Source organism: Fulvia fulva, chromosome 4 (assembly GCF_020509005.1).
Source record: "Fulvia fulva chromosome 4, complete sequence".
In the NCBI taxonomy this organism is placed as follows: domain Eukaryota; kingdom Fungi; phylum Ascomycota; class Dothideomycetes; order Mycosphaerellales; family Mycosphaerellaceae; genus Fulvia; species Fulvia fulva.
In genome coordinates, this window is record NC_063015.1 from 3,279,163 (window position 1) to 3,293,283 (window position 14,121).

At 52.9% G+C, this 14,121-nt stretch overlaps 3 protein-coding genes across 3 annotated transcripts; 1 reads left to right on the forward strand and 2 right to left on the reverse strand.

Moving 5' to 3' along the window:
• Positions 1 to 1,819: 1,819 nt before the first annotated feature.
• Positions 1,820 to 7,617, forward strand: CLAFUR5_04679 (Chromatin remodeling factor mit1; the record flags this gene model as incomplete). Its single annotated transcript, XM_047903827.1, has 4 exons — positions 1,820 to 2,416; positions 2,715 to 6,972; positions 7,056 to 7,330; positions 7,384 to 7,617. The coding sequence occupies 4 exons, from the start codon at positions 1,820 to 1,822 to the stop codon at positions 7,615 to 7,617; spliced, it is 5,364 nt and encodes a 1,787-aa protein (XP_047761448.1).
• Positions 7,618 to 7,738: 121 nt separating this feature from the next.
• CLAFUR5_04680 (Mannan endo-1,6-alpha-mannosidase DCW1) lies at positions 7,739 to 10,476 on the reverse strand (the record flags this gene model as incomplete). The annotated part of the gene is made up of 4 exons (XM_047903828.1): positions 7,739 to 8,724; positions 9,052 to 9,607; positions 9,667 to 9,841; positions 9,938 to 10,476. The coding sequence occupies 4 exons, from the start codon at positions 10,474 to 10,476 to the stop codon at positions 7,739 to 7,741; spliced, it is 2,256 nt and encodes a 751-aa protein (XP_047760683.1).
• Positions 10,477 to 11,037: 561 nt separating this feature from the next.
• Positions 11,038 to 13,968, reverse strand: CLAFUR5_04681 (uncharacterized protein; the record flags this gene model as incomplete). The annotated part of the gene is made up of 1 exon (XM_047903829.1): positions 11,038 to 13,968. One exon carries the CDS (start codon positions 13,966 to 13,968, stop codon positions 11,038 to 11,040), a length of 2,931 nt encoding a protein of 976 aa, XP_047760684.1.
• Positions 13,969 to 14,121: the final 153 nt, after the last annotated feature.

Genomic DNA, 14,121 nt, shown 5'->3' on the forward strand with positions numbered 1-14,121 from the left:
TAGATATACCTAAGAGCGGTACGTAGATACCGTAGCGAACAAGCGTAAGCCTATACTAAGATACGCGATCGGCGATAAGGTTTAGCTAGATACTAGAAACATCCGTACTCGAAGGCCCTATAAGAAACTTGACTATAAGAATATAGGTCCCTTTACGATTACCCGTAAGATTAACGTAGACGTGTACGAGCTCGACCTTTAGGAAAGTATACGTATATACCCGAGGTTCTATACTAGTATACTACGCCCCGTAAACGACGACCTATTCCCTAATTAAAGCTAAGGTTAACCACTTATCGAGGCCTCCGAAGGCGACAGCGAGGAGCTAGATAAATACGTAGTTAAGGCGATTATAGACAGTAGATAGACTAGTAGAGCTAAGAAGTATATAAAGTATACCGTCCGTTAGGAAGGTAGTACTATTATAGAAGTGCCTTATAGCAAATTAAAAGGTAGTGCCGAGGAAGCGATAGTAGATTATTATTATAAGAACCTGTTAGCGGCCGGTCTACTACCTAGATAGCGTAAGCCTAAAGGTTAGATATTAGACGATCTAGATATCGTTACCGATAGTCGACCCTACGATGCCCGCGTAATATAGATATAACTTAAGGCAAGCTAAGGCTTGATATATAGTTAGCTTGTCTAAGGCACACTATAGTATACTATAGACTCGACTTGCGGCTTACTACGGTAAGATATATAGTCTCCCTACGGTTAACCCGACGTAAGCTAGTACTTCCTAATAGTACGGTCCTTCCTTACGGATATATCCTACGGCGATATGTTTCCGCGTACAAGGGTATACGGCGGTTTGAGAAGGGGGTGGTGTTACGGTTTACCTTATAAGGCTGCACTTAGTGTCACGTGACCTAGTACGCTAGCGCGCCCGGACCCTAACCTCGGCGTTTACTTTATCGCGGCTTCGCGACTTTCTTATCTGCTCTTCTTTATAGAACTTATTCGATTCTAAGGTATTAATACGTTTGCGTCCTATCTTACGCCTTGTCCGTGTTATTAATAAGGGCTTTCGAATATGTCGTATTTAGCGATAGCGCCGATAGACGTCGTCTCGCGTCGGCCTTTTTAGATACTTTAATTAACTCTATAACTAGCTAATATAGATAGGCTTTACGCGTAGTTCTATAGAGATAAGCTACTTTCTATAGTAAAAAGCGAGTTTAAATACGATAGATTTATAACTATAGTATTACTATAGTTAATATTAATATTAGGTAGAGGTTTAAAGGACTAGCCTTTACCCTACGAGTACGAGTATATAATATAGATAGATAGAACCCCTAAAAGCGAATAGTCCTACTAACTTACTATATACCTATCTACCTATTAAAGTAACTACTCTTACTAAAAAGCGACTCTAAGCTATAGAGTAGTAATTTCTATAACAAATCTTTATAATTTTAAGTATAGCTATAGTAGTAAACTTAAGGTATAGTATACTTATTAAGTACGGGAATATATAATACGATACGGTAGAACCGACTATACTCTTTAGAATATACGATTTTGTAGTACTAAAATATCTCAAAAGTCTCTATAGGGCTATTTACTAAAAAGCAACTTACGCTCTTAGCCTACGTATAGCTTCGCGCCCGCTTACGGTATAGCGTAGAAGCTGAGGCCACGTAGGCTGAGTACCTGAGCTTACAGCCCCTCACAACGCGTCTGCTGCTCTTGCTTGTAAGCTCACCTCGTTACATCTCGCGCAGAGTCGTGTTGCACACTGTATAACACGCGATTCTCGACCAGACCTATGACCGGTCCCTAGCAACAATTCTTGAAGAGGCGCCGGCCCAAGATGGCCTTCCACTTTGACGCGCGGGCAGACTCGAGCGACGAAGACACTCCTGCATTGGACCTATCAAGCTGGAAGAATCGCGCCGCGGGATCTACAAACAATGCTCCAAGACCTGCTCCAGCTCCAGCTCCAGCTCCAGCTCCAGTTGCGCCGATGGTCGTGAACCACGATGCCGAGGACTCCGACTCCGACAACAGCACGCCCGACCTCGCCGCGTTCCAGGCCTCCGATCGCAAACGCAAGAGACCTTCGGCTACTCCATCACCAGTCGTGCCTTCCTTTCAAGCGATCAATTCGGCATCAAAGCGTCCAGATGGACAATCCACCTTCGATCTGGGATCCGACGATGGCACACCAGATCCAGCGTTGCAGCTTCCAGCCTCTGAGGACGAAGATCAAGAGGAGGAGGAGGTCGCGAGGCCTGCTGAGCAGAAGAGGTTGATGGTCGTCGTATCGAGGAAAGAGGGCAAGAGACGCAAAAACTACAGGGACCTTCGAGCAGGCGACGATAACGTTCGTCGTGTGTTGAAGGAGTCGCAAGAGCAGGATGGAACGGTCATGTACAAGGTCTTGTTTGATGATTTTCATGTTGAGAATGTAAGTCTTGCCATTCTACTTCCTGCATTCTTCCCTCTGGCTCGTGCTGTAGCTACTTGGGCAGCCTCACCCCAGAGCTGTGGCTTTCAGCTTCTTGAGGCGGTTCTGCTTGGACACTTCGTGATCCCAAGAACGACCTCACTTGACGGCTATTTTGTGAGAATTCGCGTCACATGCGGGCCAAAACTTGTCGTCATGAAGACCTATATAAGGCTTTTCTAGCAGCGTCAAACCCTCACCGATACAACAACACCTTCACTGCGCATATCACCACCTCCGGCTGACAACACCACTGCAGGTACCATTCGAAGAGCTGTTAGGTCTCGATAACGGCCAAGAAGCACTTGACGTTTTTGGTGAGGGTCCTCCGTCTGACGACGATACGCCACCACCTCAACCACGCACCAAACGCACCAAACGAGCGAGGATGTCGTCAACCCGCCCAGGCAGCAAGCGTACACGTCCAAGCAACGGCATGGTGTCGACCGTCGACTATGTAGATGGCTCAGACATCGAAGCTTCAGAGACCGAGACCACCACGCGCGCACGAGGTCGAAAGCGCAAGCAAGACATCACACGATACCTGGACCAGGGGCCAGAGGACGATGACGATGACGATGAGTCGGACGACGAGCTCAGCAGACCTACCAGGCCCACTCGCCGCAACGCAAAGGTTCAGCCAACCGGCAGGACCCTCCGTACTAGGCGTACTTCCACAGGACTTACAGAGTCTGAGGATGATGACAGTGATCCCATGGCAGTCCTCCAATCTGATGTGCGGCCAAAACGCCGCAAAGTCAAGACGAGCAAATTCGACTCCTTGAAGTCAGAGCGCGCCAGCGAGCGTCAGTCTGCACGAACGACTAGGCACATTGGTGACATGGAAGAAGTTGGCGAAGAGAATATCTGGAGATCGGAGTCAGAGGAGCGTGTGGCTGCTAAGCCAAAGGTCACAGTCACTCGTGAGATCTTCAAACCCCTTCCACGAAACGACGAGTTCCGCATCCGACACAACCAGTACTGCGATACGTGCGGACAAGGCGCCAACTATGCACCATTGGTCGACTGCCAGGGCTGTTCGCTTACCTACCACAAGAGCTGTCTTGGTCATCGGACTGGCAGAGAGCACCTCGTCACGAAAGTTGACGAAGGCGAGTTCGTCCTGCAATGCCGTCGCTGTGTGGCAAAGGCGCACGAGAAGGAGCCGACCGCGCCAGATCAAGGAAGGTGTCAGGAGTGCAAGCAGCACGGCCTTGGCTGCAGACCCTTCCGTCCACGCAAGACACCGGGCCAGGAACAGCGAGAGCGCGACGAGAATGATGGCGTCGATCCGATCTATGAAGTCGATCGTTCGCTCATCAACAACGCCGACAACGTACTGTTCCGTTGCTTGAGCTGCTTCCGTGGCTTTCACTTTGAGCATCTACCATCACGTTCCGACATGATGGATCTTGACATGGATGCTGATGCTGAGCAGCGCTTTCGTGAGTACAGTCGCGATTGGAAGTGCAAAGACTGCCTCGACGCACCTGCGAAGGTTTCAGGCATCATCGCATGGAAGCCATTGGAAGAAGATCTCTATGATCCGGCGACTGGCTTCGAAGGCGTTCCAGAAGACGAGAAGGTCTATCTCGTTCGATGGGAAGGCATGTCGTACTTCCGTGCTCGGTGGGTTCCAGGACCTTGGGTATGGGGCAGCACGACTCACATGATGCGCAAAGCCTTTGCGAAGCGCGATGACTCGCAACATCCCAAGATGCGCACCGAGGACGCCATCCCAGAGGACTATCTGCGTACCGACATTGTACTCGACATTAAGTTTACGAGCATTGTTGATATCCAGACAGAAGAAGTCGACAAAGCGCGCATCCGCGAGGTTGAGAAGGCTCTTATCAAATACAAGGGACTCAACTACGAGGATGCCGTATGGGAAGCGCCGCCAGGACCTGATGACGGCGAGCGTTGGTCCGACTTCGTGCAGGCGTACAACGACTGGGTTGCTGGTCGCTATGTTCGCCTGCCCAAGCAGTCTGCACTCAAGACCCGTCTCGAAAAAGCACGGAAAGAGGACTTCCAGAATCTTGAGAAGCAAGCGCAGCCCGACAACGTCGAAAGCGGCAAGTTGATGGACTACCAGATACAGGGTCTCAACTGGCTGTACTACAAGTGGTTCACCCAAAAGAACGCAGTTCTGGCAGATGAGATGGGTCTCGGCAAGACGATCCAGATCATTGCTTTCCTGGCCACACTTGTGCAGGACCATAATTGCTTCCCGTTCTTGGTCGTTGTACCAAACTCAACCTGTCCGAACTGGCGGCGTGAGATCAAGCGCTGGGCTCCGAGCTTACGAGTGGTTGCTTACTACGGATCTGCTCAGTCTAGAGAGATGTCATACAAGTACGAGCTGTACCCGGAGAACGCCAAAGATCTTCGATGCCACGTCGTTGTCACGAGCTACGATGCTGCAGCTGACGAGAACAACCGCAAATTCTTCAGGCATGTCGCTTGGCAGGGAATGATTGTTGATGAAGGCCAGCGACTCAAGAACGACAAGAACTTGCTTTACGCAGCACTCCGTGCAATGAAGGTCCCATTCAAGATCCTGCTCACAGGTACGCCGCTGCAGAACAATACCCGCGAACTTTTCAATCTACTTCACTTCCTGGACGACAGCTATGACCCAGCGAGCTTGGAGAAGGAATACGAAGAGCTTGACCAAAACAAGATCACCGAGCTGCACGATCTGATTCGACCATTCTTCCTTCGGCGTACAAAGGCTCAGGTTTTGACCTTCTTGCCGCCGATGTCCCAGATCATCGTCCCGGTGAGCATGACCTTGGTGCAAAAGAAGCTGTACAAGAGCATTTTGGCCAAGAACCCAGACTTGATGAAAGCGATCTTCAGCACCGAGTCCAACGCAAAGGCCACCGAGCGAGGCAGTCTTTCCAACATTCTCATGCAACTGCGCAAGTGCCTATGCCATCCCTTCGTATACAACCAGAGTATCGAGGACAGACAGGTCGACCAAGCTTCATCTCATCGCAACCTCGTGGACGCCAGTAGCAAATTGCAACTTTTGGAACTCTTGCTACCAAAACTGCAAGCACGAGGTCACCGTGTACTCATCTTCAGCCAGTTCCTTGAAATGCTCGACATGGTCGAGGACTTCATGGACGGCAATCAATTCCGCTACCAGCGCCTGGATGGCAAGATTAATGCTCTTACCAAACAGAAGCGGATAGACGAATTCAACGCGCCCGACTCTCCGCTTTTCGCGTTCTTACTTTCGACTCGAGCAGGTGGTGTCGGCATCAATCTAGCGACTGCGGACACCGTCATCATCCTTGATCCAGACTTCAACCCGCATCAGGATATCCAGGCGCTCTCACGTGCGCATCGGATTGGTCAAAATAAGAAGGTCTTGTGCTTTCAGCTGGTCACCAGAGCGAGTGCCGAGGAGCGGATTATGCAGATTGGTCGCAAGAAGCTGGCTCTCGACCATGTTCTGATCCAAGAGATGGACGCCGATGATGCTGATCAGAATGACCTCGTGTCAGTCCTTCGTCATGGTGCTGGTGAGCTGTTCAATGACGATGGATCGCACGACATCGTGTATGATTCTACCAGCGTCGAGCATCTCCTTGACAGAAGCCGCATCGAGACTACCACATCAGGCACCGACAAGAGCGCAGAGTCCAGTTTTGCATTTGCTCGTGTCTGGGCCAACGATCAGGGCGCATTGGAGGAGGCCGCGATGCCTGAACTCGAAGAGTCAGCACCAGATCCAGGTGTCTGGGCTAACATTCTCAAGGAGCGTGAGCGAGTCGCTGCTGAAGAGGCTGCTGCCAAGGCAGAAGCATTCGGACGTGGTCGCCGCGCACGCACAAACAACGTTGACTACACTGGAGAGGTTCCGGACGGCGCAGAGGATATTGGCTTGACCCCTATCAAGAAGAAGAAAAAGAATCGTGATGATGGCGACGGCAGCGATACTGACTTCCAAGCTGATGATAGTGACGGTGATGATGAAGTCGATGGTGAGCAATTAGATGGCGAGGAGGTGAGAGGCTTGCAGCCCGATGGTACTAAACCCGTGACAGGTCTTGCAAAAGGCAAAGGTAAGCCTAGCTCCCCAAAGACGAAGAACACTTCGCTCCCTATCCCAGCAAAGGCACAAACGACGCCCAAAAAGCCAGTGGCCAAAGCCCCGGTAGCAAAGAAGGCTGAGAGCACACCGAAGAGCGCCGAGACGACACCAAAGACTCCTGCCGCTAGCAGGAAGTCTGCTGTTGTCAAGGGCGCCTCTTCAAAAGCTCAGCCTTCACCCACCAAGCAGAAGGGTACCGGTGTCAAGAAGTCCGAGGCTGCTCGTAAGAAGGCCGCCCAGAAGGCTTCCTCTGCACATTCGAGCCCAGAGAAAATGAAGGCTCTGGCTGAGGAAGCACGTGTCATCGCTGAGCGCACTACCAATGCGCAGAGTCCTACTTCTCCCATGAAGGATTCTGTCTTGGGCCAGTCGCCCAGTGAGCCTATCTTGATCGACCTCGATGAGAGTGGTGACCAGCCATTGGATCAATCCAACATAATCGCACAAACACAAGAGGAAGAAAATAAGGCGCTGACCGAGCAACACAACTAGTCATCCCAACGTTCCAGCGCGCACACGTACCGAAGCCTCAGATCATCGACTTCAAGAACGTTGCACCGGCAAATGCCATGGACACCACGAACGGCACCCCACAGCCACCTGCAACGAACGATAAAGCTGCTGGTGTTAACTGTCGTGCATGTGCAAGCTTCCATCCTGTCGGGCGCTGCCCCCTCAAGCTGGCTGGTGTAGAGCACTGCAACCTGTGTGGCATAGCTCACTACGGCCATGCACGAGTGTGCCCGCACATCCAGTCAGAGACACAGGTAGGTTTCCAGGCCAAATTTCGACCCTACATCTGTACTGACACAATTCCTAGGTGCGCGCTATGCTTGAAGCACTGAAACACTCCAACGAGCCCGAGCACTTGGTCAACGAAGCAAGGCGATATTTGCGTGGGTTGAAGGGCAACTTGGTACAGTTGAAGAAGCAAAAGGAGCTCAAGGAGCAAGCTGCCAGGGATTCCTACGCCCAGGCTTTCCAGAAACCCAGCTACGACGCTCCTATCGCACCCATGACGACTTCCTACCAGAGTCCTTGGCCATCGTACTAGGCGCGGGCATGAACATGGCACAAAGTCACATACAGAAGGCAAGGCGTGGTTTGCGGTACAGTAATGACACTTCATGATACCCCATGTATCAGTTGGCGAGTTTCAGCGCTTCTAAACAAGTCTATAGACTCAACCTCAGCTTCAACAGATCCTTTTGCACAATCTCCTCCTTCCTCTTTAGGAGCTCACTAACATCCCATTTCGCACTCAATAACCTCCCTGCCAACCACCCGTTCTCCCCACGCTCGCGATATTTCGTCAACCACACACAAAATGCCCCACAAAGCAACGGCGAGTCCGTCAAATACGGCCTGAACGCATCCGGCGTTGTCTCATCCGCCATCTCACTCAAGACCGCGCCAGGGTGTACCGCGTACGTCGACAAGCCTTCGTCCTGATACTGCTCGTGGATGTTCTCCAGGAGTTTGAGCTGTGCTGCCTTGCTGACGCAGTATTGGGCGTTTGCGATTGGACCGCGGATGATTAAGGAGGCGAGGCTGTTGACGCCGATGAAGGCCTTGGCTCCGTCTGGGGTGGAGAGGAGCAGTGGGATTAAGTACTTCGCGCACAAGAAGGTCCCGACGTAGTTGACGTTTGTGGCGTTTTGGAAGGTGCTGGGATCGGTCTCTGTGATCTTCAAGACTACTGGTCCAGAGTATCCCGAGTTGACAACGGCGATGTCTAGACGACCAAATCGTTCTTTGATGCCCTCTGCGAGACTCGCTACGCATTCGGCGCTGGTGATATCGCACGCCACAATTTCAACCTCAATCGAGGAATCGATCTTCCGACATTCAGCAGCAACCTCCTCGAGTCCTGAGGTCCGTCTTGAGGCGAGAACGAGGCCGGAGCAACCTGCTTGTGCGTAGCTGTGGGCGACGCCGGCGCCTATGCCCCTCGAGGCGCCGACTATGCAGACGACATATGGCTTCGGCAGTTTGATGGCGCTTGGGTTGATGGCGTCGTATGGTGAGGCGTGGGAGGTTGGGACGAAGGTTCCTGTGCCGCGGGTGCCCCAGTTGTCGGTCATGGTCCTGTAGGGTAGGTCGTGGTGGTTGGATTTGTAGGTTTGATGGAAAAGAGGTGTGGTGGACTCTAGTACTGTCCCTACAGTGGAACGAGTAAATCAGCATGCGTGTCATTCAGCTAGTGTGGTCTCGGTGCGTAGCCGAGGGGTGAGTCATCATGGATATGAGCTAGCAGCTCAGGGCATGTACCATTGCTAAGAGATGAAACCTGTGAGTGTCATGGTGATTCGTGACTGATTAGAGATTGATACCGATGGTGCTGTACTTCCAATCATGAAGCGGCAACCTGGAGCCCAGTCTCTGTCGTGCTTGCCTCGACTCCACACGAAGAAGGACAACAGCCCAAACACAACCGCAAGCAACAACGCCAACGAGCTCGATTCCACAATCCCCGTGCCCGACGCACCACTCGTCGACCCTGCCTCGTCAGCACTCGACGTCTGCGTTCCATTCTCAGTACCACTCTCACTCGTCCCCGTTCCATTGCGAGCACCGTCCGCTGTCCTCACCTGCCCGGCCGGCAGATTCGCCAAAATTACTTCCAATGCACTCAGATCCTCCCCAAGACCGGTGCTCCCATCAAACTCCCTACTAACCCAATCACTCCCACACGCAGTCCCAATCTCGCCACCGGTACACTGACTTGCCGCAGCGGTCGCAGACGTCTGGAGGATACTGGTGATCCGCTCGATATAGGCATTAACGCCTGTGCCGTTGACGGAATGGGATGATTGATAAGCCAGATGGCGAGCGTTCCCCATAGCACGGGCGAGGCGCGTGCGGTAGGCTTTTTGGTCGACGTAGCAATTATCGGAGGGCTGGCAGGCGACTTCGTAGAGGATTGAGCGGCCGAGGGAATTGGCGGAGGCGGCTTGGTCGACGAAGATGCGGGAGGCGGTGGAGATGGTGAGCCAGAGGGTGAAGTCCCAGAAGGTAGCGTTGGAGAGTGAGGAGAATTGAGTCTGTGGCGGTGTGTCAGATTTCGATGAGGAGAGTGTTTGGCGTGGTGATAGAGACTTACAATATTCGTCATGTACGCACCCGCATCGATCAATAGCCCAGCGTTCATCGACCACTGGATGTAGTTGATCTCCGAACAATTCGTAGTGTCATCCGTCCCATCATACACAGCACCAGTCTCATTATTGATCAGACCAATCTGATAACTCCACTCGATACTTCTCCGCGCCCAATCACTGTAGGTCGAATTGCCAGTATACCTCGCAAGCCTCGCCGCCAGCAGTGCAAAACTCCCCTGCGAGAAAGAGTTTTTTTTTTATAATTAGTTATACCCATTATTAAACGTAAAAATCTGCCACTTCAACCCACCACCACAGCTCTCCTCATCCCAGCGCAGAACCTGACTCTCAAAAACATTAGTAGCCAGCTGTATCCACGAAATATTTTGATCATCACGTTCGGGAAAGTCATTTTCCGCGGCCGTCATAGCAGCAAGCGCCCAGCTGGCTTGATCGTCGTTGCCCAGGGACTTGGTTTGGTTTGGCGGCATGTAGTTGTGATCTGGCCCAACTTGGAAAAGCATTCCATCCTGGATCGTTTGCACGATGCTGTCATCGCCAGATTTGGATTTGGACCAGTAGTTGATCAGACTGTCGAAGGCGAGGCCGCCCTCCCACCAAAAGTAAGGCGCGCCGAATAAGCCGGGCATGTCGCCATTGCTGTTGTTGGAGCTGCGGTAGAGGGAGAGGATGTTGCCGACGATGGTTCTGCTGGCGCTGATGAGGGAATCTGTATTGTTCACGTCCAGGTCTATGGCGTGGGCGAGGCCTGCTGCGAGGAGGAAGCCAGTCAGGCCGGATCGCATCTTCATATTGTGTTGCGATGGAAGTGTTGTTCGGAGAGTTGAAGAAAAAGAGGAATGGTAAAGAAACCGGCGATCAGTCAGTGCTGCACAACCAGATCTTACCCATGTACGTACCTATTGGTGTCCCGTTTCACAGTCTTGGAGAACCTTTGTGTTCCTGCACAGGAGATGATGTAGACGCGCCCTTGGCCGAGAAGCGACGAAGGATTTTGGTTGTTGTCTTGGCTGAGGCTGACGCAGGTCGGGCATTGGCCGTGATGCGAGCCCAGCGCATTCCGTGCCAGGCAACAACGGCTGAGTCGGGAGTGTGCTTGGCGTCTTGTGGTTGCGTATGACTTGGTGAACACCATCAAGAGCCTTGTCGCAGGAGAGATAGTATGTTCCAAGGCCTTGGATGAAGTAGGTGAAGGATTTCGAGCTCGAAGGCTGAGCATCTCGTCCCAGCGCGCCTCTCCATGCCGCGGAGTCGAGAGCTCCCGTGACAAGGACGATATATATACACAGTGTACACTTTGTACAGATTCAGATACCCATGCCCCAAACGCCATCGCTCATGCTGCACAACAGCTACTCTTCCGATTCCAGTAGAGCAATCGCGCCTGGTGCTTCCCATCGTCTCATGTTCCGGGAAAAGTCGCCTGCTTCCATGTGTACCTTCACGCCCTTCTTCAGCATCTCAACAAACATATCGTGAGGGTCCCTGTGTTCTTCCAAGGCCTTCGGCAATCCAAAAGACGACTCTTTCCAGGCAATGTCTTTGGCGTATGCTTTGGCGAGAGCCTGGCTCAACGGATGGACAGGACGGCAATTATTGACCTCGTTGAGGTCATTATGCATCAGTTCTAGCAGAGCGCCGTAGCGAGCATACTCTGCCTCGCTTCCATTCTCGCACTCCTCTCGGGATATGAGCTGGAGGAGATGCTGCTCGGACTCTGTTAACACGACCGTCTCTCCACGCTCTGATCTTTTGCTTAACCCTCGTGCGACGCCCACAGCAAATTTGCCGGCCCACAGATTCCAGAGCATGCCGCGTGAGATGCCGTCGGTGGGAGTATTGCCCGGCGGAGTTGCGCTGCAAAGACTACGACGCAGTCGATAGCGCATGCTGTAGTTGACGTGGCCAGCTGCACATGCGTACCGCCAGACTACCCTGAGCACATTGAAGTATCGCTGCAGCCATGCGGTGGTGAATAGTTCCGCATAGGTGATGTGATCTGGTATGATGGCACCAGGCTTACCGATCTTAAAGCGCTGTACGATCGAAGCCGCTGCCGCAGAGTCGCGATTGCGTAAAGCCGAGGACAGGAATATGTTCAGTGTGCTGGTGGGCACTGGTATGTTGCGCTTTCTCAGCCGTTCCAGAACGATGTAGGCATCATCCAGTCGGCCCCATTGCAGAAAAAGTTGGATCATGCGATTTGCAACTTCGTGAGAGAACCAGCGAAATCCAGGCGGATACGTAGCTTGGATTCGGAGATTGCACTTGTGCCAAAACGCCTCGAACGGGGTCCCGGCCTTCAACTCTTCATGCAGTTCTTCAAGTACCGACTCCATCGACACAGCTTTGGCCAGCTTCTGGTTCACCAACAGGCCCTTCGTGCGCATCATACCCTCCAATGGACCGAAAACCTCCGATGCGCCGCGAACGCAGACCAGCTTATGAAAGTGCATCCAGACGTGAGCAGTCAAAGGCAGTCTTCGTTTGATCATCTCCATCGTAAGGTAACGAAAATTGTGCAAGTCTCCCGATCTTGCCGCACCATTCAGCAAGACGGCGTAATTTGAGGCTGTAAATTCATACTTTCCGCCGTTGTCCAGTGACTGACGAATAGTACGAAAAGCCTTCAAGTCGTTGTGCGCCAGCAAATAGTGCAGTGACTTGTCCAATGCCTCCGAGGTTAGCCAGGAAGGCGCAGCAGGACCGGTACATAAGGAGACCAGTTCTTCGATCACTTTCGTGACGTGTGCTTCGTCGCCTGAAGCGGTCTCATCCTTCGCACGTTTATTGCGTACGGCCATGTTCGGCAAAGACATGGTAATCTCGAAGATGTACTGAGTCATGGACGTCCTTGATACCATCGTGGGTCGCACACCAACTTGATGCCGCACGTAGTCCGTATACCAACGGCTCACCGACCATACTGCACGTACTGGCGATGTGACAGACTTGACTGCATCATTGAGCATATCAAGATCTGAGAGAGAGAGATGACCGTCGTCATCTGAGTGCGGATCATGGCTCGGGCTTGTTTCGACGTTGGAGTGTCCATTTGGAACTTCGTGATTGTCGCCATCTGGCAGATGATATTGGCGGCGTTGCAAGTCATAGTCATGCATATTTCTGCTTGCGCTGAGTTCGTGCTCGGAGTAGACATACGCGTATTCTGGCAATAGCTGTAGGGCAGCGTCGTTCTCGTTGGCCAAGCCGGAAAGAGCCAGCACTGCATAGGCAGTCTTTGTTCTTCCGTCTACGCTGATTTTCTGGCTCACACCCTCCACCACTTGCAGATGGCTACCCGTGCGCTGCCGAATCTCCAGAATAGCCAAGGATATATCATGGTGGAAGACGGCCAGGAAACCCTCTGGCAGCGTTAGTTTGTCGACCTTCTGCTTGTACAGTTCTGACCCAGCGGGCGTATGAGCATCCAGCTGCTGGAGGATACCCTGCCAGTCGTTATGCTTGAGGCGAGGATGTCGTTCGGCTTGTAGTTGCACCATTCTTTCATGGGTCGCTTTCTGCACGCGAAGCTCTTTTTGCTGGCGTACAAAGTATTGACGGCCGAAGGATGGTTGGTATGCGGTGTAATCTGCGCCATCTCGAGGACGACTTTCCCGGACCGCCTCTACCATATCGTCGAAGTAGGAAGAAGTCGCTGGCTGTTCGGCGGGGTGCTGGGCATCAGCTTCATCGGTGCGTGTGCCCGCATTGGCATCAGGATGTCGCGCGGGTGTCTTCACGAGGACTCTCCTGACGGGGCCGTGTCGGTGTGATGCCGTGCGGGCGTTGGAAGCAAGTCGGTCTCGAAGGGCGAGTTCGGGGGGGAAGTGCAGGGCACTGTCGCGCTGTGCGGACGTTGGAAGATATCGCACGGCCTTGCCATCGGTCTGTGGCAGAAGGGCCGTCGTGATGCGCAGGCCCTGTTCATGACCACTTTCCTGCGCGTCTCCTCTGCCGGACGCTGCCGTGGCGCTGTCCTCCTGTGTCTCCGATGCAGCAGCAGCAGTGGAGTACCACAGCACCCCTCGGGCAGGCCGGTCGACAAGGCGTCCAACGCCTCGCAGCCATCGCTTGCTCCCAGCCAGAGGCCTGACATGATGCAGGCTCGCTAGCGTGCGGTCGACAGTCGGCTTCGATGGGTCGTGTGTCGCTGGGCGGCGGCCGAGGATTCTGTCGGAGCTGTCTTGTGCGTGCGTAGCATTGTCGGGGGCTCGACGTACAGAGCCAATGGACGTGATGCCGGTCCGCAATGGCCTTCTCAGGGCAGCATAACATGGCATCTATCCACCATCATCGTATGCAGAGCGCAAGATGCCCCCGGGCAAAGAATGTTTCGTTTCCTTTCCCGCCGGCATTGAGCCGACAGCGCGCATCGGCGCAAGCGAAAGCGCCGCCATCAAACGCGTCCGAGGGTCCCTCAGTCGCGTGTCCAT